This window comes from Neovison vison, chromosome 2 (genome assembly GCF_020171115.1).
Source record: "Neovison vison isolate M4711 chromosome 2, ASM_NN_V1, whole genome shotgun sequence".
Lineage (NCBI taxonomy): Eukaryota > Metazoa > Chordata > Mammalia > Carnivora > Mustelidae > Neogale > Neogale vison.
In genome coordinates, this window is record NC_058092.1 from 11,267,680 (window position 1) to 11,293,018 (window position 25,339).

The following is a 25,339-nucleotide window of genomic DNA, read 5'->3' on the forward strand; positions in this document are numbered from 1 at the left end:
TGCAGTGCGGGGGGATCGACCACACGAGACAGCAGGGCCCGTTGGTTTGGGTGAACTTTCCTCTCCAGCTCTGTCCTTATGGCTGCTTGCTTAAGGTGGGAACATTCTAGAACTTCCCTTTGAGGCAGGCGAATAAGGACAGTTTCAGGGAGAGTGCCTTTGGCTGGAGCTGGAAGTTCAGGTCATTGTTCTGTCGGCCACCATGACTGTCCAGGGTCCTGAGAGCACATCCTCCATCTTGCACAGTAGCTGGTCCTGCCTGTTTTATGTATTGGCAGCCTATTGTTCCCCCCTTTTCTTGAATGCTTCACAAGCATTATAGAAATACATAAGGAAGGGGACGCCTGGCTGGCTCAGTCGATTAAGTGTCTGACTCTCGATTTCGGCTCAGGGCATGATTTCAGGGTTGTGAGATTGAGCCCTGCATCAGGCTCTGCACTAGGTGAGGAGTCTGCTTGAGATTCTCTCCCTCCCTCCGCCCCTCCTCAGTGCTTGTGCGTGTGTGCACACATGCATGCTTTCTCTCAAAAGCCACCCCCCCCAAAACATCAGGAAGTATTAGAGGCACCTGGGTGGCTCGGTCACAGGAGATGCAGCTCTTGATCTTAGGGTCATGAGCTCGATCCCCACACTGGGTGTAGAGATCACTGAAATAAGGGATGGGGGGAGGGAGGGAGGAGGGAAAGGAAGGAAGGAAGAAGGAAAGAAGCAAGAAGGAGGAAGGAAGGAAGGAAGGGTCCTAGAATCAGCTCTCCTCCCTGGATAACTGTGCTTAAGAGTTGGGATTAAGAGATTCTAAGAAATGCGGGACGCCTGGGTTGCTCAGTTGGTTGGACGACTGCCTCCGGCTCAGGGCGTGATCCTGGAGTCCCGGGATCGAGTCCCACATCAGGCTCCCAGCTCCATGGGGAGTCTGCTTTGCTCTCTGACCTTCTCCTCGCTCATTCTCTCTCTCACTGTCTCTCTCTCTCAAATAAATAAAATAAAATCTTTAAAAAAAAAAAAAAGAGATTCTAAGAAATGCAGTGATATTTGAGAACAAGGAAGGGACTAGTGTAACCTTGACATCTACAAAAATCTCCGAAGTTAATTTTGGTATGTAGTCAATCTCTGTTCACACTTTGTCCCTAGGGTCTTTATTTTGGGTGTCACAGACCACCGCGACATGAAATGGCCAAGTACACGAGAGGTAGCAGGGTAGTGGCACCCGACGAATCCCTGCGTTGAGTTTCTTTAGCCCCTGCTGGTTACACCCTTTCCTGCGCCCGGCTTGTGGCACACTCACGGGCTAGGCCGTGAGCCCCATCTAATACCGGCGTGGAATGAGGTTTGGAGAGGAAACTTGCCCCGGATTCTGATGCCCATAAGGGGGCAGAGCTGGATTTGCCCCACATTTCTGGCTGTTGCTCTTTCTATTACTCTGGGCCTTTTCCGTCCCCATGATGTCTGTCTTGAAATTACAACAGATAATCCATCCTCTCGGGTCAGTTGTGTAGGCCAGGCCTCCTTAAAACCGTGTGTTTATTGGACAGCTGTTGGCTGGGTGACTCCTCCAGTCACTGGGAACCAGCAGTGAGCAGGACCCACCGAGAAGACAGTCAGCGACCCACAGTGGGTTGGGTGTCTACGCAGCTGTCCCCATGCCCGTTAATGGCCAGTATGAGTGTGTAACCCATGGAGTTGTTGTCATGCTTCCTGACCCCGTATTTACATCGTGAACCTCTGACTGTGTCGCACAGACCATGGGGTGGAAGCAGGGGTCCGCCCAGTGTCCTCAAAACCCAGTATTTTGATTTAGACGGTGACCTGATGACATTTTCTGGGGCAACAAAATGGCCGTCGGGTGCGGGGCGCTTTGGAGAGGTCATGTTGCAGGTACAGCTGAGGAGAGGGGAAGTGAAAGCTGAAGGCAAAACCAGTGAGGCTCCCGGGCTTTAAAAGACTGAAACAGTCTTCGAAAAACTCCCTTCCTCTTCCTGTCAGGGCCACACATGCCACGGAACGCGGCCCCTGACGCAACAGGGCCTGCCTCTGTCCCAGGGGCCGAAGTGCGGCACAGAGCGTGGGCCATGTCCTCCTGGGCCATTGGCCGGCTTCTAGGGCTGTGGTGTTTGCCCAGCCACCTCAGCAGAGACATCTGCCACTTTTGTCCCCACTTTGAAAGGGTCCCCAGTCTCAGTCCCGCCGCCGTGACAGGGTGAGCCCCCTACTGCGTTTGGAAGCAGGACAGGTGCAGTACCTTGTGGCTGGGACGCTCCTTCTCCAGGAAGAGGAGGCACTTAACTACTCTTGGAAACCATATTCCATCAAATTACCCCCACGATCCCTGCCCAGCCTGTCCCCTTCTGCTCTCACGGATCCAACACCCCAAAGAAAGCACACACACAAAAGATGAAATCCGTGGATAATTCAAGTACCTGCTTTTTTTAGCCTTTTCTCCCTGCATCCCCTCCCCCCTTCCTGCCCATATCTTTCCACAGAGCTGCCAAAAAAGCGGAGAGCTCTCTGGCAAAGGGGCCTTGAGTTAGCGATTTGGGCGGTAGGAAAGAAAGCCCTTCTAATTGGGTGTATTTAGTTGCAAATAAATGGTTAAGAAGCATTGATTTCACTCCTTTTGCTTACAAAGCAGTGCAGGCTCGTGGTAAACAAACAGCACACCCCAATGGTGACTCAGATAGGGCCAGTCAGCCCTAGGATGCCACCCAGCCTGGGCACGAGCCTCTCCCGGGCAGAGGAGCTGACAGATGGACAGGGTTTTTCATGCCTCCCAAGAAACCAGGCCGAGCATTTCTGAGCTGCCGGTCTCTGGTTCTTACGTAGCAGTGATTTCTGGCTCCATAATCTACCGTAATTGTCATCGGGAAAGCAGTGCTCTTCACGCTAAGGTGGGGTGGGATCTCAGCTTAGGGATTTTAAAATTAGGACAGTTAAGGGGCACCTGGGTGGCTTAGTGGGTTAAAGCCTCTGCCTTCAGCTCAGGTCATGATCCCAGGGTCCTGGGATGGAGCCCCGCATCGGGCTCTCTGCTCAGCAGGGAGCCTGCTTCCCCCTCTCTCTCTGCCTGCCTCTCTGCCTACTTGTGGTCTCCGTCAAATAAATAAATAAATAAACTTTAAAAAAACTAAATAAATAAAATAAAATTAGGACAGTTAAGTCATGGGGCGCCTGAGGGGCTCAGTTGGTTGAACTTCTCGATCTCAGCTTGGGTCTTGATCTCAGGGTCATAATTTCAACCCCCATGTTGAGCTCCAGTGGAGCCTGCTTTAAAAAATAATGAAATAAAATAAAGTTAGAGGAGTAAGTCAGAAACATTGCAGGTGCCCCCGGGTTGCTGGAGCAGCAGACACCCAGTGGGCCAAAACCTCTGTTGACGCGCTCATGTTGTCTAGGAAGGAGGCAAGGAGGATGTTCCTGCCCTTGTCCCCAAACCCCAGCTTCCCTTCTGCAGAGCCCTGGAAATGGCCCAAGGCCCTTCTCAGTAAGAGTGGGGATGCGCACTTCCCAGATGGTTACAGCAGGCACCCCTGACTATTGCCTTACCCCCGGGGGCGATGGAAGCAGAAGGAGCTCCAAGAACAGCTCCTTCCGGGCCAAGATGATGCAGTAAGGCACAGGGACCACCGCACGAAGCCAGAAGAGGCAGGAAGCACCTTCACCACCCTGGGCCCCGTTCTCCCGCCAGCAAAGTAAGGATCAGATCATTTTTCTGATCTTCAGCACATTCAGTAGCTAGACTTTCTTTCTTTTTTAATTTTTTTCATTTTAATTTTTTAAAAAATTTATTTAGTTATGCATTCGACACACAGAGCAAGCAAGCATAAGCAGCAGGTAGAGGCAGACAGAGGCAGAAGCAGGCTCCCCGCTGAGCAAGGAGCGTGGCACGGGACTCGATCTCAGGACCCTGGGATCATGACCTGATCCAAAGGCAGATACTTAACTGACTGAGCACCCCCCAGGTACCCCCTTTCTTTTTGCTTTTTTAGTCAAACTTGCCTTCACTGTTAGCCTCACTCCGACTCCCCCCAACAATAGGGGGCACCCCAGGAAAGTCTGCTTTGTACCCAGGTGATTTCTAGGGATCCTTCTGCTCCTAGATTCTGGAATCCTTCCACCTGGCCAGACCCAGCCTTGTCTTGATTCCAGCGGAGCCTCTCTGCACACATGCTCTTGGCCCAGACCTTCTAGTCCTTGGATCAGACATTATTATTCTTAAGAAGTTTTGCTAAGACCTAAGACTCCAGCTGGCCTGCCTCATTTGTGTGTTTGTTTACTTGTTTATTTTGGGGGGGATGGACGGTGAGCACGGGCCTTCTCAAATCCACAAGTCCGTGCCTGAAGCCAGTGCGGATTGCTAGCGCAGGGTCCCAGTGGGGACCTGTGATGCTGGGCTCCCTGGGGGGAGCTGAGTAGTTCTGACCACACCGACCCCTTTCCAGTGGTCTCTGGTCTATGGATGAGGCATGGTGGGGTCCCCTCCCAGGGGAGTTCAGGAATCAGGATTTAGGGCCATTCCAACCCCAAAGCTAAGGCGATCATGGTTGCACATGGCTTGACCTCTGCCTCTGCTCCGAGTTTCTGCTTTGGAACGAAGAGCGAATGTCCGTGAGGCCCCCAGGGCCAGTCTGACCCCGCAGGACTCACTGTGACTAGAATTCCAAAGGCCAGGCAGGCAGGGTCCTCTCGTTTTCTATAAGGCTCGTCCCTCCCCGAGAGCGCACCAGCAGCAGCAGCAGCTGGGGAGAGAGAGGCAGCCAGGGGATTCGGGGGCCCTGCGGGGTCTTGCAGCTCAGGCTGGCTCTGAGTGCGAGTTCAGCTCCTGAACCCAGGACCATTGTGGATTTCATTTCTAGAAGAGGTGATTTGAGGACAGGTGGCAGTCCCTCGCTTCGTTCCGTGGGGTTTCCCTGCCTTTGGATGTCCCCCTCCCGGACGTGGTGTGCGAGGCTGTTCTAAACATCCTGGTCTAAATATACGTGGTCTCCAAGGAGCCCCCAGGGCTGCCGCTGTCTCCCAGGGAGCAGGGTGGCCGGCCGGGGTCGGAGGGGCCGGTCTCTCCCGCCTGAGCCGTGTGTACGCTCTGTGCTAAGCCGGGAGGGAGCCTGCAGCGGTCGGGCAGTTCACTGTGTCTGTCCTACCCTGTGGACCTCCTTACCGTTGTCGCGGCAGGCATGTTTATCCTGCTTTGTAAATACAGGGCTGGGGACCCTCCCGCAGTCCTTCCCCCGCCCCGCCCAGTGCAGCCTGTGAGCAGGTAGAGTCTGGACCTCCCGTCCCTCTGCTGGGCAGCATCACGGCGCCCTTGGGGTTGACTGACCAGGGAGAGAGAAGGAAGGACCCCTGTGACTGTCTTTATTTTCCTCGGGCCATTTATAATGTTTCATAGTCATCTTTGAGTTAACCTATCAGGGACCAGTTCTGGAAGGCTTTCTCGGGACCAGCCGCAGAAATAGAAATCATCTCTCGGTTATGGGTCCGTAAGAGAGAGAGAAGACGCAGAAGGCCGGCTGCAGCTCAGAGCAGAGCATGGGACTAACCCTAATTAAAATGTCCTGAGTCAGGCATTTCTTGGCTTGCTGGAGTGCGCCACCCACATTTCCCAGCAGTCACGGGGGCTGCCACGGCCTCGTGATGGCCGGGCTTCCCAGGGTGCTCAGCCTGCCCGTGCCGCTGGCTTTGAGAGAGTGGGTGGGCTGAGCCCAGCACTCCCCTGTGCTGGTGCCTGGCTGCACCCCAAGAATCCGGAGCAGGGAAAGGCAAGCAGCGTAGCCGATCTGGGGTGTGGTCTGGCAACATGCCTGACTTAGAGGACTTTAGGGAGACCGCGGCTTTAAAAAATTGCTCTAAGTCTTCAAGCCTCTCTTCATTCTCAGCTGACCTTACTTGTTTTTATTATTTTTATTTTTTTAATTTAAAGTTTAGTTAACATACAGGGCAATGTTGGTTTCGGGAGTAGAATTCAGTGATTCTTCACTTACGTACAGCACGCAGTGGTCATCACAGCCTCCTCTAATGCCCTTCAGCCGTCTCGCTCCTCCCCCACCCGCCTCCCTCCGGCAACCCTGTTTGTTCTCTATCGTTAAGGACCTTGCTTATTTTAAAATTTCCTTCTCAAGGGAACAGTTCATTCTGCCACCTTGGAGCACACCAGCCCACCTGCATCTGGGTTCCCATCCCTGCCACCCTCCCCTGGGGCCGGGACTGCTCTCCCGTCTTTCCTGTTGGAGGACTACTCTCCTGCACTCCGCTCCCATTTTCTTGCCGCTCTTGACAAGACTGGTCAAAGGAGCTTTCTGTATTAACGTCTCCTCCCCTCCCTCCGTCCATCCTTTCTCGTCCTCCGCTCGTTCTTTCCTCCAACTAATAGTAGGCAGTAAGGTGAGCTGAAGTCTCTCCACAGCTCAACTGTACCCCTCTGTTACTTTTTTTAAAAAAGATTTTATTTATTTATTTGACAGAGATCACAAGTAGGCAGAGAGGCAGGCAGAGAGAGGGTGGGGGGGAAGCAGGCTCCCTGCCGAGCAGAGAGCTCCATATGGGGCTCCATCCAAGGACCCTGGAATCATGACCTGAGCCCAAGGCAGAGGCTTTAACCCACTGAGCCACCCAGGCGCCCCCCTCTGTTATTTTTTTTTTAAATATTTTATTTATTTATTTGACAGAGAGAGATCACGAGTAGACAGAGAGGCAGGCAGAGAGAGAGAGAGAGAGAGGGAGAGGGAAGCAGGCTCCCCGCTGAGCAAAGAGCCTATGCGGGGCTCAATCCCAGGTCCCTGAGATCATGACCTGAGCTGAAGGCAGAGGCTTAAACCCCTGAGCCACCCAGGCGCCCCCCCCCTGTTATTTTTGAAGCAGATCCCACGCATCCATGAATTTTTCTGTAAACATTGCTCAAAGGTGAGGATTCTTTTCTCACATAACCTAATACCACTATCACACCTTAAAATTTTTAAAAATTTGTTTATTTTAGAGAGCATGCACGTGCAGGCAGTGGAAGGAGCAGAGAGGGAGGGAGAGGGAGGGGGAGGGAGGGGGAGCAGATCCCGAGCACAGTCTGCCCTGGGCGTGGGACTCAATGTCCCCACCCTCAGATCATGACCCTAGCCAAAACCAAGAGTCAGACGCTCAACCTACTGAGCCACTGAGCCACCCAAGCGCCCCATTCACATTGCTCGGGGTTCCCAGCACCTCCCTTTTCATGGGACTATGACCTGGATGAAGGGATCATTCCTGGGGCATCTGGCTGGATCAGTTGAAGGAGCATGGGACTCTTGATCTCAAGGTTGTGAGTTTAAGCCCCATGTTGGGTGTGGAGATTACTTAAGAATTTTTTAAAAAACAAAAGTCTTAAAAAAAAAAGACCATTCCCTCCCTTGGGAAGCTTTCTTCACTTGGCTTTTGGAGCACACACAGTCCAGATTTTCTACCCGCCTCTTGACTGTACCTTCCCAGTCTAAAGCAGTGACCCTCAGGCCAGGCTGGACATTGGAATTACCTGGAGAGCATTAAAAAATGCTGGTCCCTGGGCTCCACTTCCAAAGTTCCTGCTTTAATTGATCTGGGAAGGTGCCTGGGCATGATTCTTTTCCTCCTCTTTCCAAGTGGTTCTGTTTTGCGGACTGGATGAGGACCCCCAGTCTTACGTTGGCGTGTCCTGGCTCGGTACAAGGGAGCCGTGCTTCCCGTACTCCTGGGGTGACCTCGTCCGATTCCACGGCTTTAAATACCTCTCCCTGAGCTCCAGACCCATTTACGCAGCCGTCTGCTTGACATCTCCATGTAGACATCTGAGCCGTGTTTTGAACTTACTATGTCCAGAGCAGAATTCCCCCTGACCTGGAAATGGCACCCCCATGCAGTTGCTCAGACCGAAAACCTTAGAATCGTCCTGGCACCTTCCTTGCTCTCATACCTCACATCTAATCCATAAATAAATCTCTGGGGCACCTTAAACCTGACCCTTTCCCACTTCTGCCACTACAGCCAGCTCCAAGCCTCCACTATCTATCTGCAGCCAGACTCCCTGCCCCCACCATGGCTTCCCAGAGTCTGTGTATACACAGCACGGAAGGTACAGCAGCCTTGTAATATATATATTAAACTATGGTAAGTCCCTGTTTTCAGCCTCCCATAACTTCCTGTCAAACTGGTAATAAAATATGAAGTTCTTATTATGTCCCGTATGACACGATGTGGCCCTTGGCTGCCCTCATCTTAAACCACTCACATCATCACGTCCTGAGCTTCAGTCACACCTGTCTCCTTACTGTTGCCCCTGCCTCAGGACCTTTGCGCCTACTGCCCCTCTAACAAGAATAACTCCTCCCCCAATCATTTCCTCAGCGAGATCTTCTCAGACCCCATATTTATAACAGAATCCCTAGACCCTGCATTTTCCTTTAAAAAAATTTTTTTTCATTTTCCTTTTTTTATAACATTTTTACTCCTGAACAGGATGTTATGTATATGCACATAGTTATCTTTATCTGCCACCAGAATGTAAGTTTTACAAGGGCAGGGACTTCTGTGTAAGATGATTATCTGATACACACATAGTAGGTTCTCAGGAGATACTTGTTGAAATACATGAATCATCAAGGCTTGGACCTTCCCTCTGGTCACTGCTGAACTGCTTTGGGCAAGAGACAGCTCTGAGCCCGGCCCGTCACAGGTGTGCACGCCTTGCTACCTCTTCTCAAGGCTCTAGATCTAAAGGTCAGCAAACTTCTTTTGTAAAGGACCAGATAACATTTTAGGTTCCTTGGGCCACACAGTGTCTCTGGCATCTACTCAATGCTACCAGCGTAGCACAAAAGCAATTCTGTGTGCCAAGCTGGCTCAATTGGAAGAGCACGTGACTCTTGATCTCTTGAGGACGTGAGTTCAAGCCCTTGGTTGGGTGTAGAGATTACTTAGGGGGAAAAAAAAAAAAGGCAGCTGTAGATAATACAGAAATACATGACATGGTTGTGTTCCAATAAAACTTTATTTATAAAAATAGGAGGCAGACCCACTGGCCATAGTTTGGTGGTCCCTGCTCTGACCTTTTCCACCTCTCTCCCAAATCTACATAGACAGAAAGGAAATACTCAGAACTACTTGGAAAGCTCATGAACAGGATGAATTTCTTCCCAGAAGTGGGAAAGATCGCTTCCTGGAGCAACTGCGGCTTGCGTTAGCCAGACAGCACGCTTCCTCACCGCTGGGAAGATGCCAGCGTGGAGCAAAAGCATGGCGAGAGTCAGAGGCAAGCTTTCTTCTTAAAAATGGTTGCACTGGCATTTCTCCTTGGTCCATCTTCCAAGAAGAAGAGCTCCTGCAGAAGACGCTGAGCTCATTTCCACCCCCTGGTGAAAAAGCTTAGTTCTGTGGCTTGAAAAAAAGAGACTGCACTGCTCTTTCTTGGGTTCTCCCGCAGCACATTAGATCAGAGCGTGACTTTTTTTGCGGGGGTGTGCGTGTGTGACATTTTATACACATTATTCATTCAGGGATCTTGAGCCCGGATAGAAAGACCAGGATTGAGGGAGTCTGGCTCTGCCACTTACAAGCTCTGTGACCTACTTGATGCAATTGCTGTGGTGATTGCACAGTGTTAGTAAAGTGTGTCATCATCACGGGATAAAAACAGTGTAAATATCATCTGACCCTTACAGCAGCCTATAGGGAGGGTACCATTGCTAAGCCCATTTCACAGATGCAGACACTGAGTTTAGGGAGGTGAAAGCACTTGCCCAGCGTTACGCGGTGAGTGAACAGCAGAGCCCACACCCAGATCCAGGTTGTCTGACCCCAGAACCCATACTCTTACCCACTCTGCACTTCCTGGTGTCTGTAATAAGCACTTGATAAAAGCAGGTGCTAACCCTACCTGGCGTCCGCTCCAGCAGCACGTGTCGCGCGTGATGAGGAGTCCTTGGGGAGACAGGCTGGAAACTGCTTCAGGCCGACTTAAACGTTCATTATCCTCATTCCCCACATTCTATTGCCCCAGAGCCCTTGTTGATGGGATGTTTGCTTCCTTCCCACTCCCCAGTTCTTTCCAAGCCTGCCGATCTTAAGGGCGCGGTGAGGGGCTCCTGGCCATGGCCTCTCCGCAGGGAAGGGAGAATTCCTCGCTGTTCCCCTTTATGTCGCGTTCTGCTGACCCAGCTCCCCAAGTCTGAGCTTGAGCCGTGGACACAGCTCCTGAAGTTCTTCGTCTTAGGTACATAGACATTCCCTTTCCCCGCCTTCCTCCTCTCAGGAGCCGAGCTGGGCCGCAGCACTGATCAAGAACACCTTCTCCCCTGAGATCATGGCAAAAGCTTTTTTTTTTAAGGTTTTATTTATTTATTTGACAGAGAGACACAGTGAGAGAGGGGACACAAGCAAGGGAAGTGGGAAAGGGAGAAGCAGGCTTCCCGCTGAGCAGGGAGCCTGACTCGGGGCTTGATCCCAGGACCCCAGGATCATGCCCTGAGCCAAAGGCAGAAACTTAATGACTGAACCCCCCCAGGCTGCTCCAGATCATGGCAAATCTTTATCAAGCTGCCATGAAAAGGTGTTTAAAGAGTAGGCTTTGGAATCCCCGCAAGCGAACCAGTGAACAGAATGGTCGTTCTTGAGAGCAGAGCACTTATTTGCCTCTGCTATTAGGGTCTGCCCAGTGCTGTGTTACTAGTTACTGGTGACTAGTTCCCTAAGAATATGGGTTTGGGGCACCCGGGTGGCTCGGTCGGTTGAGTGTCAGACTCTTGATTTTGGCTCAGGTTATGATCTCAAGGTCCTGGGATCGAGCCCTGTGTCAGGCTCCACACTCAGTGGGGAGTTTGCTTGAGATTCTCTTTGTCTCCCCCATTCAGGGTCTCTCCCTCCCTCCCTCTCTCTCAAATAAATAAATCTTTTTTTTTTTTTAAGAAGATTTTTATTTATTTATTTGAGAGAGAGCAGGAGGTGGGTGGGGGCGGAGGGAGAGAGAGAGAAGCAGGCTCTCCACTGAGCAGGGAACCCAACACGAGGCTCTATCCCAGGACCCCAGGATCATGACCTGAGCTGAAGGCAGATACTTAGTCAACTGAGCTACACAGGCACCGCTAAATAAATAAATCTTTTTTATAAAATGGTTTCATTATTCTTAATAAGTTTGGCTAATATTTACTGAATGCTTGATGCGTATGGTAAGCCTTTCACATGCTTTGTATCATTCCGTTCCCCAAAATAGCACCATTCAATAGGACTTCCACAAGGAGGGAATGTTCTACAGCTGCACTGTCCTGTCCAGTAGCCATTCAACCACCTGGGGCTATGGAACATCCGAGAGGTGGCTAGTGCCACTGAAGAACTGAATTGTTAATTGTGTCTAATTTTAAGTAATTTAAATGTAACTAGTCCCATGAAGCTAGCGGCTGCTATCCTAGACCGCTCAGCTCTCTCCCATTTTACAGCAAAAATGAGAGTTAGGACAGTTGTGCAGTTTGCCAAAGGCGCTCCACTCCATTGTAGCCGAACCAAGCTTTGCACCCCCACGTCCTGCCCACGGCCCCCACTTCTCACCACCGTGTTACACACTCTTTCTGTTGTACTTTCTGCGGGAGTGGTTACCTCGTTGCCAGACCGTTCCCTAAATCGTAGTGTACTCCTATGAGTGCAACCCACCTGCAGTCAGTGTGCGAGACCCGCCGGAAGAGAGCTGTGGAACTTGCCAAAGGACAGAAAAGAAGACCTGCTTAAATGCAGAAAAATTCCATGTCCCTGGTCGAGAAGACTTACTGTTGTCAAGATACTGTGTCCCGCCTCCCTCCCGCCGCCCAGATCTTCTCTGGACTCAGTATAATTCTACTCCAAATCCAAAAAGGAACTGTATTGAAATTTGATTCTAAAAGATTGTGCCAGAATAGTCAAAACAGTTTTGAAAAACAGTAGTTGGGGGGGTGGGGTGGATTTGTTCTGCCCATATCAAAATGATGAATAAAGTAAAAATAATTAAAAACCAGAGACTTCCTCAGGAATAGGCAGTGGGCTGGCTAAAATAATCTAGATAGGTGACAGGCAGATTCACCAATCAGTGACCATTAATAAACGTAGAAATGAGTTCTCCACCCACAAAGTAATAAGGCTCAATCCTGACCTCACGCCACATGAAAAGTGAAGGTCTAAACGCCAAAAAAAGTCCAAAAGCGATAGAGGCATAGAAGTACTTTTGCAGTGTTGGCCTGGAGACGATAGGAAGCCGTGAGGGGCCAGGCTGACAGATCTGACTACCTAAAACACAGACGTTTCTCCATGGGACAAAAAAACACTATAAGCAAAAAAAATTTTTTTTTAAAGATTTTATTTATTTGACAGACAGAGATCACAAGTAGGCAGAGAGGCAGGCAGAGAGAGAGGAGGAAGCAGGCTCCCCACAGAGCAGAGAGCCCGACACGGGGCTCGATCCCAGGACCCTGGGATCATGACCCGAGCCGAAGGCAGAGGCTTTAACCCACTGAGCCACCCAGGCGCCCCCACTATAAGCAAAATTTAAAGGTTAGTTGACTCGGGGCAAGAATAATACATAGTTCAAGGCAACACACAGGATTGAATCCTCCACCAGCAAAGAACTCTGGCACCATCAGGAAAGAGGCGAGTAGACGGGAAGACAGAGCGGATTGAACCGGCAGCTCACGGGAAAAGAGACAGAGGTGGTAGGAACGGCTAAGAATGTTCGGCTGGATGGCTGGATGGCTCAGTCAGGGAAGCACCTGCCTTAGGCTCAGGTCGTTGGGATCCCAAGGTCCAGCCTCGAGTTGCGCTCACTGCTCTGCAGGAAGCCTGCTTCTCCCTCTACCACTTCCCCTGCTTTCTATCTCTTACTAATAAATACATCTTAAAAGGAAAAAAAAAAAAAAAAGGAATGCTCAGCTGCACTGGGGATGAGAGAAATCTAATTTAAATGATCAGGTTCCAGGGGCGTCTGGGTGGCTCAGTGGGTTAAGCCTCTGCCTTCGGCTCAGGTCATGATCTCAGGGTCCTGGGATCGAGCCCCGCATCGGGCTCTCTGCTCGGCAGGGAGCCTGCTTCCCCCTCTCTCTCTCTGCCTGCCTCTCTGCCTACTCGTGATCTCTGTCTGTCAAATAAATAAATAAAATCTTAAAGAAAAAAAAAAAAAAAGATCAGGTTCCAGGGCGTCTGGCCGTCTCAGTGGGAGGAGCATGAGACTCCTGATCTCAGGCTTGTAAGTTCCCAGCCCTGCGTTAGGCATAGAGAGTACTTAAAATAAAATCTTAAAACACACACACACACACAATTAGGCACTGTTTCTCACCAGTTGGACTGCCAAGAATTAGACTCATTACACCAGGGTTAGCCGGCACCATGAGAGTGCGGATCGATCCAGCATTTTAAAAGGTCTGCAGGTCCGTTGTAAGCACTCACCACACAGACGTAGCCACACGGAGACCCACGGGGGTTCACTGCGGTATCCTGCGGCATCAGAGAAGTGGAGACAGCAGCCGTTAGCTAACAGCGTCCTATTTTAGTGTGCCGTGTGGCCCTGGAAAAATGCAGTCGCTCGGTATGTAATGGTACGGAAATAGATGCTTCAGACGCTGTTAAGAAAAAGCATGTTTGGAGGCGCCTGGGTGGCTCAGTGGGTTAAGCCGCTGCCTTCAGCTCAGGTCATGATCTCGGGGTCCTGGGATCGAGTCCCACATCGGGCTCTCTGCTCAGCAGGGAGCCTGCTTCCCTTCCTCTCTCTCTGCCTGTCTCTTTGCCTACTTGTGATATCTCTCTGTCAAATAAATAAATAAAATTAAAAAAAAAAAGAAAAAGCACATTTGGGAACAATGAGTAGAGGGTGACCCGGTTTCGGTTTTTTAAAATTTTAAGTCTGCATATGCAGGAAGCTTGTTGGGAGGGCACACGTTCGAGCTGTTGGCAGTGGGGAGTGGGGGGCCAGGAGGTCTTGCTACTTCGCACACTTCCATCTTGCTTGAGTTTCTGTAGTGAGCAACTGTTGTTTTCGGAGTGATTGTTGTAAAGGTCTCTTGAGTCGAGAACGGCGTCTGAGCCCCAGCTCTCGCTCCCCCTGACCTTCGTAGTGAGGAGCTTTACCTCTACGGGTTTTTAACCCCCTTCTCTATTTAAACAAAACCAGCGCAGTCTTACCGCTCTTCCCGGTCTCTTGGGGGTTGTGGCAGGTGTGGCTACTTTTAAAATCAAGAAAATGGGTGAGATTGCTTTCTTTATTTCTTTCTTTAAGATTTTATGTATTTATCTGACAGAGAGACACAGCAAGAGAGGGAACACAGGCAGAGGGAGTGGGAGAGGGAGAAGCAGGCTCCCCGCTGAGCAGGGGGGCTCGATCCCAGGACCCTGAGATTATGAGCTGAGCTGAAGGCAGAGGCTTAACAACTGAGTCACCCAGGTGTCCCCATTTTGCTTTCTTAATAAGGGAGTTCACCAGATCTTGAAATATCCTGCCAGCTCTATCATCTAAGACTCTCTGATTTCAGAAAGAAGAAAATGCCAGACACCCGTGTTGTCAGTACTGAAGTGAGCAAGACCACCTCCGGCCATCTCTGGGAGGGACTTGGGCCGTTCGCCTGGGCTCCTGGCTTTCTTTTGCCTCTAGGAACCCTCCTCCCACGCCCGTTTTGCCCGCCTCGCAGGAGGGAGGGCATCCCCGCAGGACTGGGGTCTATCCCCGGCCAGCAGGGCTGCTGGGCTCACCCAGGGCCACGGGGAAGAGAGGCTATTTTTGTCGTGGGCCCTGAATGGCTGGCCTCCGGCCAGGAGGCATGCTTGCTGGTGCGGCTGATGCGGCCCGCGGCTGCCGACTCTACCGAGGCCTCCAGAAAACACTTGAGAACACGTCAGTCCCGTGCCAGGCTTAGACCTGAGATGAGTGTTCTTGTATGTCTGTCTCCCGTCTGGCCAGTAGAAGGGCAACAGCAGACCGGAGTGTGGCTAAAACGAGGTTGGAGAGACTTGTCTCCTAGGGCCCCTGCTTTCGCAGCCTGCGCTGTCCAGAGAGAGCCGCTCTCCTTCCGCGGCCTTCGCTCCGTGCTGCGGTTCATCTCGCCTGCCGCCCCCTTCCTATTACCTGTCCAGCCTGGAAACAGGTGTCCCTCTTGGTGTAGGGCTGGACAAGAGCCTGGCTTGGACCCCGACCCCTACCCAACCTTGTCCGTCTCCTCGGGCAAATCCAGGGTCCCCTGTCAGCCCTTAGTGTGTGCGGAGGGCGCTCCAAGCAGGCGTGTTGTAGGGCTCCGGAGCGGGGGACCATTTATACAGATAATACCTCGTAAACCCCTACACCCTGGGGGGTGTAGCATGGCTCAAGGCCTGGTGTCACCTGAGACCTGCACACAGATCCCGGCCTCAGGCTGTCACTGTGCAGAGCACACACTGGCTGCCTCTCCGGGGCCTGGGCTCTGAGGCTGCAGGATGAGAGCTGGTGGCCACCACGGTGATGTCATTGGACTGGTTGTCCGTCTTTTATTTGTTTTTTCTTTTTAATACTTTCTTTTTTCTTTAATTTTTTTAAAGATTTTATTTATTTATTTGACAGAGAGAGAGATCACAAGTAGGCAAAGAGGCAGGCAGGGGGTGGGGGAAGCAGGCTCCCCGCTGAGCAGAGAGCCCGATGTGGGGCTCATCCCATGACCTGAGCAGAAGGCAGAGACTCAACCCACTGAGCCACCCAGGCGCCCCAGTATTCTATTTTTAAGTAATCTCTACATCCAGCATGGGGCTCGAACCTACAACCCTGAGATCAAGCGTCGTGCGCTCCTCGGACAGAGCTGGCCCGGCACCCCTTGACCGGGGGTCTTAGCTGGCTGCTGTAGCCCGCCCCTTTATCCGTTTCTCACTTCGGGTGGATTCCTTTTCCTTCCAGTTGCAGAGCTACTTTGCGGCCTGTGAGGAGGAGACCCCCGCCATCCGGAACCACGACAAGGTCCTGCAGCGTCTGTGCGAGCACCTGGACCATGCCCTGCTGTACGGGTAAGGCAGAGGCGGCCCCCAGGCAGACCCCAGGGCGCCCCTAGGCATGGCCCAGGCCGCCGAGAGCCTCTGTCTCGGCAGACAGAGATGTGTCCCACTCGGGGAGACCGCAGGCTGTCTGTAGCCGACCCTGGACACGGCCTGTGGACAGGTTCAGCGGCAGCCGGGCCGCTGGTGGGAAGGCCCGGTGCCCGCCTGTGGGACCCGCGGGGAGCCCCTCACCCTCAGCCTGGAGCTCGTGCCCGACACGCAGGCCACTGGGCCGGCGGGCGCCAGCGTCTCAGGGGGGCCCCGTTTCGGTCCGGGCAGCCCCTGTCCTGTTTCCGCAGACTGCAAGACCTCTCGTCGGGCTACTGGGTGCTCGTGGTGCACTTCACCCGGAGAGAGGCCGTCCGACAGATCGAGGTGCTGCAGCACGTGGCCACCAACCTGGGCCGCAGTGAGTGCGCTGGGATGATGCCGCGGGGGGCCGGGGGCTCAGGCGTGGCCTCAGGGCCGGCCCGGGAGGTGGATCCCCTGGTGCTGTCCCACGGCAGAGGGGCGTTCAGGGGCCGGTGCCCGACAGGTCACTGGAGTTTCGAGGGTGGGGGCAGGGGAGCGGGGTGCTGAGGGGAACCCGACTCCTGTCGAGTCCCAGCCTGAGCCCGGAATGGGGAGCCTGGCTTCCCTCCCTGCGCTGGGATCGCTGTGCACCAGCAGCTTCGGTGCCCAGTCCTTAAGCTTCAGCCCCCCTGGAGCTCGTGACCTGCGCTCTCCATCACAGTTCCCTGGGCCGCTACCAGCTCTGGTCTGACTAGAAAACCACAGGTTTCAGGGGTCCCGGCCCTCCCGACAGGGGAGGGGGCTAGCAGAGCGCTTGGTCCCTTCAGGGACTCTCGCTGTCCTTCCTGCCGCCGCCCAAAGAGCCTGACCTTCCTTCCAGTTAACTCCCGCCCCCCGTGTGCAGGCAGGGCCTGGCTGTACCTGGCGCTCAACGAGAACTCCCTGGAGAGCTACCTGCGGCTGTTCCAGGAGAACCTGGGCCTCCTGCATAAGTACTATGTCAAGTGAGTGTCTGGAACGGTCTGTCTCTCGCAGCCCCGGAGCTCCCCTTGAACCTCGTCCCAAAGACTCTTGTCATAAGCAGACACCATGGTGTGCCGCGTCAGAGGCCCAGCCTGGCATGGCGCGCGGCGGACACATCAGCGATGGCCGAAGGGCCCTCGGCACCTTGCCTCTGACGGCCCTGCCAGGAGTACGGGCGCCCCCGCTGCTCCGCCTCTGCCCGGTCCGCTCCCTGGGCCTCAGACCTTACTAGCGCGCTCTGCCTTGGCCGGGCTCCTGCAGGAACAAAGTGTCAGGGGCAGCTGCTGAGAGCTAGATGAGCCTTGTGCCGCAGACCCCGTGTCTGAGGACAGTGGCCGGAAAGTGCTGTGCGGCTCCAGAGCCAGGAGGAGAACAGCAAAGGGGTGACTGAAGGCGGCCCCAAGCTGGGTGCCCTCCAGACGGTGGGGACGTCCCATGTCCAGTTTCAACACAGACAGCTTGCCAGGGAGGTCGGGGCCAAGCTGGTAACCATCGCCCCTCCTCGTGTCTCGCAGGAATGCCCTGGTCTGCAGTCACGATCACCTGACTCTCTTCCTGACCTTGGTGTCTGGGCTGGAGTTCATTCGATTCGACCTGGATCTGGTGAGACACGGCGGCTCTCGCTGCCACTGGGGGGCGGCAGGCTGGGCGGGCTGGACGTGCGGTCCGACCCTCCTGGTCTGTCTCGGGGAGCCTGTTCGGTGTGATGGAGCCTGAGCGGCACCTTGTTAGTTCAGGGTCAGAACGGGAGAACGGGATGGAAGTGGGTGATCCTCTTGGCTTCCCTAAGCCAGAGTTCGGGCGACTCCTTCCTGCCTCTGTCCGAACGGGGCCACAAGCCACACAGCCTGGAGTATTTAGGGCTAGTGGACCCTCCTTTGTGTTTAGGACGTGAGTGTTTAGAAAGACAAGGCACATTCATCCCTGTGCCTCTTAGGATCCTACAAGGGCCCTCAATTCCTTGCTCTCTGGCCTCCCTTGCTGTCACGTCCTAGAGATCCAGGACGTGGGCCCTGAAAGGGCTAAGGAGGGTCCAGAGCATCTCTCGAACTTGGGCTCGTCAGCACCCAGCTGCCCCGTCCTAGTCCAGTCACCTTCCCCGGTCCCTACACCAGCAGCACAGACCGTCTACCAACAAGCCGTCAGAACTGGAAAAAATGAGCCACTCCTATGGCCGAAGAGGTCAAAGGAGAGCTTGGCAGGCAGAGATGGGATCTGCCCTCTGTCTGCCTCGAGCCCAGAGCTTTGAGAGCCACGGCCGTTCACATGACTGCTTTTAGCAGCTTCTTTCCAAATTTTTTGCCTTTAGCCCACTGACTGCCCGAAGGAGCGCTGGCAGGGGAGGCCTGATGGAGGCAGGTCTCCTCCGGGGCCTCCCGCAGCCGAGCCTGCTCTCTGCTCTCTCATCTTAGGATGCCCCGTACCTAGACTTGGCCCCCTACATGCCCGACTACTACAAACCGCAGTACCTGCTAGACTTCGAAGACCGCCTCCCCAGCTCCGTGCAAGGCTCGGACAGCCTGTCCCTCAACTCCTTCAACTCCGTCACCTCCACCAACCTGGAGTGGGATGACAGCGCCATTGCCCCATCCAGTGAGGGTAAGCGCCCCGCGCCTGGGGACCCGCCTCTGCTGTGTCCCCGGTGGTGAGGCCCCTCAACGCCTGGCTGGGTGACGTCTGTCTGGGCTCATTGAGGTCTGACCGGGGCACTTGGAAGTTCACCGGGGCCGACCATTTCCCAGGTCTCCGTTCATTTCCTCAGCATCTCCGTGGTGGGTAAAACACAGATTCTGGGGACAAAAAGCCAAAACGAGATCCTACGAATGTTAGACCCTTTTCCAGAAGGCTAGGGCCCTCGACCCGGGAGTGGGCTGGAGGTTTTCTGAGTGACAAGGGAGTAGCTGCGAGACCAGGAAACTTCCTGCCGCTGCAGGGGTGAGTGCCGCCTGCTTGGGGAGCTCGTCCTACTCTGATTCTAGGCAGAAAGAGACTGAGCAGCTCCTGGAAGGAGGAGAGAGGGCCGGTGGGTCCGAAGAGGAGGGGAGACCTCCCCCTGTTCTTAGGAGCCATCTGGCTTCTGGGTCCCTCCTGCACTTGTTCCTGTTAGCATGGTTGTTCCCACCAAGACTGGAAAAGGTTGTCGTTGCGTCTGTAGATCACTTTGTCGTTGGGATCCAACAGCTGATTGGAACAGCCTGGTTTCTTTCAAACCTTGGGCTTCTGTGTTCGTGTATAAAACTGGCCGTTTCTCCACCTTCATGCATCCCCCATGGGAAAGGAGATCTCTTCGGTTACTGTACCCGGCTTCACCTCCAGGGAAGGGGACCCCCAGCACAAGTGCGGCCCCCGGGCTCCCTGGAAGTGCATTAGCATTGAGACCTTGGCCTTCCTCTTTCTTTGTGTCTGCTTGTGCCAAGGGCTCCTGAGGGCAGTTACTTCCAGCCTTGTTAGCAAGACTTGCATTGCCTCTTGTACAAGCGGAAGGCAGCAGCTCAGTTTCCTTGACTTGGGCGTATGGGCTGCCTCCGGGAAGTCCAGGGCCGGGTCCTGAGACGGCAGCCAGGCTGCCTGCAGGCGGAGGTGTCCCCTCGAGCCCCCCTATCTCCGATGCTGGGTTCAGAGGCAAGGCAGGCGAGGGATGGAAAAGGCTAGGTACAGGGTGCCCACATTCTTCTCAGCCAGAACCAGCTCCTGGGGTTGGAAAGGATTGCCCCCCGAGGTTGTTCCCAGCTGGCTGGAGGCTCCCGGGCCAGTGTGGGAGCTGAGAAGCATCGTAAGATTCCCGGGCTGGTAGAGAAAATGCAGGAAGTTTAACTTTTCCTCTTGTTTGCTCCCCATGTCTCCCCCCTGCCGCCCCCACCCTCCCTGTCCTTCCACTACCTGTTTCTAATCTTCAGTTTTATCCCTCGTTTTTATAGATTATGATTTTGGAGATGTGTTTCCAGCAGTGCCGTCTGTACCCAGCACAGACTGGGAAGGTGGGACAGAGTCCGCTGTTACCCTCTTCTGTTTTGCTATGTTTCCATGCCAAGCTTGCTGCATGATTCGAAATCAGCTCGTTATTTATAATAATAATGTCAATGATTATAATAAAGCCAAGTTTGGTGTTCTAATAGATGGAATTCTGCAGTAGGAGAACTTGACCTCTAGATCCAGGCAAACCCCCTTCTCCTAGTGCAGGACTCCTGCCTTTGTGCAGTGGCCACATAGTCACCAAGTGACTGTGTTTCAGGGACACGTGGCTCAGCCTTCCCAATTCCAATGCCAGTGGAAGCACCAGGATGTGCGTAGGGAACCACCGGCTCATGGGGCGCTAGTGGCCTGGCCTGGCGAGCGGAGGCTTGTTCTGGAAAGTGTGGGTTGAACCTGTGGATCGTGAGCTCCTTTAGGTCAGGTGTGCTCTTGTGTCGGAAGCGTGAAGAAGTAAAGGCAGAGGGCTCTGTTCCTGCAGTCCAGTCTTGGCTTCCTCTCGGGTGTGTATGTTGGAAAGAGCCTGAGGGCCCCATGGACAAAATGGCTCAAGCAGAGCTGAAACCTCCTACGGGGAGATTCTCTTTGAGGTTTTCAGGCAGATTTCAATAAAATCCGTCCGCCCTCCCACCTGTCCACTAGGTGGCAGCCGTCCTGGACATTCTCCTGCCCACGCCGCCACTTCCGGGCTTCTGGAAACCCATGGGGCTTTTCCTCATGTTCCCGTGATGACTCAAAGCACAGGGCATGTTTCGGAGAGGGTTACTGCTTCCTCCCTCGATCTGAGGCCATGACCCCCACCCCCTCGTTACCCCACCCCCTCGTTAAAGAGCCTCCTGCCCTGTGGGCAGCTGGGCCAGGTGGGGTGGGGGCGGGCAGCCCCGGAGGAAGGAGGTGCCGACTCCTCATCCGGCCAGAGGCAAAGGTGCCCTTTCCACTGCTCTGGAGCACCGGCCCCCTTCGTTATTAGCGCCGTGATCTCTGAGTAATGGATGGCAGCTGATCTTTTTCCAACTAATGTATGAAATAGCTTAGTTGCAGGGAAATAAGATAGGGCATTGGGGGAAATTACGTCATCTGGCCAAGAGAGTAGCACTCAAGAGTGCCACAGGTTAGTTGAGATGAGCTCGAAATCCAGAATTCCATCGTAACCTCATTTATCCTCTGAACCTCTCTTCTTGCAGTGCACATGCTGGGCATTGATTTTTCTCCCCCTCCGATTCTAACCACTAACCCCCTTGTGACCCAGCTCCTCACTGCCCTCTGCAGTCACCTGTTGGGCAGGCCTGACCTCCCTCCGCAGCCCTTCGGAGCTCCTGGTGGCCTGAGAACTAACAGCTCCGGTCGCACTGCTTGCTCGGGCTGGGCTGGGCTGGGCTGGGCTGGGCTGGGCTGGGGCTGGGTGCCCAGGCAACGTGAGCTTCATTCCACCGGGATCTCCTGCTTTCCTGAGTTCCCAAGCCTGTTCAGGCAGCTCCCCTGGGGAAGCTCAGTCTTCTTCCCCGGGAGGAAAGCAGGATTTGGGGGCAGCTCCAAACTCAGGGCCCTGGGGTTGGGGCTGAGGTGGCCTTCCGGGGTCCTTGGTTCATTACAGAGCTGGCAGGTCAGCAGCCTGGATAGCCACCGCGTCCCGGGGCCTGCTCACTCACTCCTCAGCCTCCTTCTGGATCTCTAGGGGCTGGAGCAAGAACAGACGGCTTCGAGGGACCCTTCTTTGAGGCAGAAGGGCAAGGTTTTCTACCTCTGAGAACTAAGGCTCTGGGGGCCCAGGACGTCTGAAGGAGGTCTCACATGTTGCTGGTGTTTTTCTGGCAGGGCTGGCAATTGCCTTTGGCCCCTACCTTTATTTTTATGTTAAAAGACACTACTTTAAAAAAAAAAAAGAAAAAAAGGATGGTGTGCTGTATCTGCGGACAGTTGCCCGCTGGTTTCCAGGACCCATGAGGAAGTGGCCGGCACGTTGGGCCCTTCCAGAGGAGGCCGAGGGTAGGAACACGTTTGCCATGTCTCCTCTGGGCAGATAATGGCCCACACGATGTGTGTACACTGGCAGATGGCGCATGAGCATCCCGTGCCCCGTGCCATTAACCTTCACCCGACCTCTTCCCTTGGCTGGGCCTCAGTTCTCTGCTGGGCCGGCTCCCATCTGCCACCAGATAAACGCCCCGTGTGCTTTTCCTGCTCTTGTTCTGGTGACCTGGGCCGGGTGGTCCGGGTAGGGGGAGCAGTCAAACCAGCCCCTCTCTGAAGAGGCAGCACCCTCCCCCCACCCTGCCTTCTCCCCAGGGTGGAGCCAAGGGTGAGGGGGACCCAGAAGGGACCGGAGACTTGAGTGAAATGGAGTTCCCAGCTCGTGCCTTAAAGGGGTGCCTGGTCCCGCCCCCCAATCCGGGAGTGTACGGACGTCAGGGAGAGAAGCAGCCACCGAAAGGCCTGTGAGGCAGCTGTTGGGGGCGGCCACTCAGGACCCCTTTCCTCTCCCCTTTGCATCTCCTTGTTGCTCTGGTCTGTCATTCTTCCCACTGTGCTCTGGGCCCTTGTTCTGCCTTTCCCCCACCCTGTCTCTCAGACCCCGACCGTACTCTGCACCCCTCAAGTTCTCTGATCCCCATGGTCTCCCTCTGTTCTCCCTTCCTTTGTTGCTTTTATCTGCCTCTGGTGCGGGGCGGAGTGGGCACCCTTCAGAGGACTTCGGGTATCTCAGCCCTGCTGGATACCCCCCTCCCACCTCAGCTCCCTCTAACAGAAGGCCGTAAGATTAACCTGAGAGGTCCGTGACCTGCGTCCTCTCCAGGCATCAAGGTCACCGTCCCTGACGGGCTTCCGCCTGGAGGCTGTTTAACCTTGGGGCTCTTACCTCGAACTCAGCCAAATTGCTTTGAGCTCTTGGGGGTTCCCAGTGGAGTGGTGATGGCGTCCCTCCAGGTCACTCTTAGAGCACATGTCCTGTGTGCAGTTGGTTTGGGGCTTCTGCTCTTAAAACAGGGCCACCCTGATCAGATGTCCCCGGGAGGGACTCACCCGCCTCCCTCATGAGTTAAGGCATGCTTTGGGGGCCTGGGGTCGCCAGATGGTGTCTGACCGGCTGTCTCCTGCTTCCTCCTCTCCCAGATGGAGACCTCACAGACACCGTCAGCGGCCCCCGCTCCACTACTTCGGACCCGACCAGCAGCAAAGCTTCCACCAAGAGCCCCACCCAGCGCCACAACCCCTTTAGCGAGGACCCGGCGGAGACCATGTCCTCCTCCGACACCCCAGTGCACACCACCTCTCAGGGGAAGGGCGAATCCCACACTCTCGACCTGCCAGACGCCTGCACCGAGCTCGAAGTCATTAGGTCAGCGGGCGTTGGGGGGACATCCGGGTGTCCGTCGCGTCTGCTCCCAGCATCATGTTTCGGTCCTCGCGCACCGGGACCACACCCCCGGGGGCGGACCGGGATCTTCCTGGAGACCAAGGGGTTCTCCGGTGGTTCTTGGAGCAAGAGGAAACAGAGGGCCTGAGCCCAGAAGGTGGTGTGGCACGGACGACAGCTGTGGCTGGCAGCTGGGGCCACGTGAGGGCTGCGGGGACATTTGTCCAGTTCATCCAGGACCAGAAAACCCCTTCACACTAGAATTCTAACAGTCCTTGGATGTCCCTGTACCGTTTCTGAGATGTGTACCGATTCTCGTTCAGCATGGCTTCTCCAAAGTGTCACAATCAGGGGGACAGGGACCTACCTAGAAGGGAAGGAGGAGGTGCAGGACAGACTGGGGAGCTCTTGGCCCGGGCTCCCCGACCTGCCCCCGCTCCCGCCCCTGAGACTCTCAGCGCGGAAGAAGCAGATGTGCATGTTGTACCCTCCAAGGCTTGCTGGCCTGAGGCAGGAGACGGGTCCCACCCTGTAAGCTGGTTCAAGGCCTCAGTTGCTTAAATGGCTCAGACCTGGGGTCACCCTGCCGGGCCCATCCCAGCCAACTTGTCACCAAGGAAGTTTGAGCCCAGAAGACTCCGAGTGCGTTTCTGGTTGAATTATCCGCGGTGACACCAGATAGGACGTGAGGTCAGCTCAGGGGCCACTGGCCACATCCCAAGGGAAGGGCAGGGTTCGAGGCACCATCATCCTGACCGGCCACGGCTTGTGTTTGTTCCCAGAGCAGCTGGCGCTGCTGTGACAGCAGCTAGAATTCGTAGGCCTTGCTCAGGGCTTCCTGCCTCTGCTGGCAGCGGGGCTACCTGAGGGCCTGAGCTGCTCTTGCCCCTGGCCTAGGGCCTCCCACCTGGCACTGCCCAGGACCCCCGAAGCGCCCTCCTGTGCCCTCGGAGGTCACACGCCCAGGATCACCGCCTTTGACCCAGCCTGTCTCATTCACCAGTTCTGCGGCGCTCAGATGGTAAATCTCTCCTTGTCCCTACTGTCCCAGGGTCACCAAGAAGAAGAAAACCGGCAAGAAGAAGAAGACGAGGTCGGATGAGGAAGCCAGTCCACTTCACCCCACCTCCACCCAGGACACCGGTGCCCTGCGGGGAGACGGCGACAGCCTGGTCAGCAGCCCAGGCCTGGGGCGGGCCTCCCCCGATGCGACCATTACGTCCCCCCAGGAGGAGGGAGAGGGGCCCGGCAGCACGGCGGAGAGCAGCGAGCTCTCGGAGCCCGGCCAGATGGGCCTGCTTATCCCCGAGATGAAGGACACCTCCATGGAGCGCTTGGGGCAGCCCCTGAGCAAGGTGATCGACCAGCTCAACGGGCAGCTGGACCCCAGCACCTGGCGCTCCCACGTCCAGTCCCCAGACCAGTCCTTTCGGACCGGCTCCCCCGGGGAAGCCCCGGAGAAGCCGCCATTTTGCGACTTTAGTGAGGGGCTTCCAGCCCCAATGGACTTCTACCGCTTTACCGTCGAGAGTCCAAGCGCTCTTACGGCAGGTGGCAGCAACCATGACCCTGCAGGGCCGGGCCAACCGCTGCATGTTCCTGGTAGCCCTGCGAGTGCTGGCCAAGAAGAGGGAGGAGGAGGAGGAGAGGCGCCGACGCCTGGGCCCCTAGAGGACGCCCCCCCCAGGGAGGCCCCAGAGCCGGGGACCCAGGAGCCGGACGCCAAGCCGCCCCTGGTCGGGGAGGGGCCTGAGCCGGAGCCGGAGCCTGGGACCCACGAGACTCTGTGCCAGCTCAAGCGAGACCAGCCCAGCCCGTGTCTGAGCAGCGCGGAGGACTCCGGGGTGGATGAGGGGCAGGGAAGCCCCTCCGACATGAGCCACTCGGCAGAGTTCAGGTGCGCAGGGCTCTCCTGCCGCTGGCCTGAGGGACGCTCCCACCCTCAAAAGCCGAGGACGGGGGGGTCTGTCCTCCAAAGTGTAGCTC

General features: G+C 54.9%; 1 protein-coding gene across 2 annotated transcripts in view; it reads left to right on the forward strand.

Moving 5' to 3' along the window:
- PLEKHM2 (pleckstrin homology and RUN domain containing M2) overlaps positions 1 to 25,339 on the forward strand; it is a 37,740-nt gene that overhangs the window by 7,448 nt on the left and 4,953 nt on the right. Inside the window, exons 2-9 of one of the 2 annotated variants that reach the window (XM_044237229.1) lie at positions 15,857 to 15,963; positions 16,293 to 16,402; positions 16,910 to 17,009; positions 17,544 to 17,631; positions 18,441 to 18,627; positions 19,947 to 20,006; positions 23,110 to 23,335; positions 24,405 to 25,250. In XM_044237229.1, the coding sequence (XP_044093164.1) occupies positions 15,857 to 15,963; positions 16,293 to 16,402; positions 16,910 to 17,009; positions 17,544 to 17,631; positions 18,441 to 18,627; positions 19,947 to 20,006; positions 23,110 to 23,335; positions 24,405 to 25,250 (1,724 nt within the window). The remainder of the gene's footprint in view (positions 1 to 15,856; positions 15,964 to 16,292; positions 16,403 to 16,909; positions 17,010 to 17,543; positions 17,632 to 18,440; positions 18,628 to 19,946; positions 20,007 to 23,109; positions 23,336 to 24,404; positions 25,251 to 25,339) is intronic. The other variant, XM_044237230.1, reaches the window with a different exon arrangement.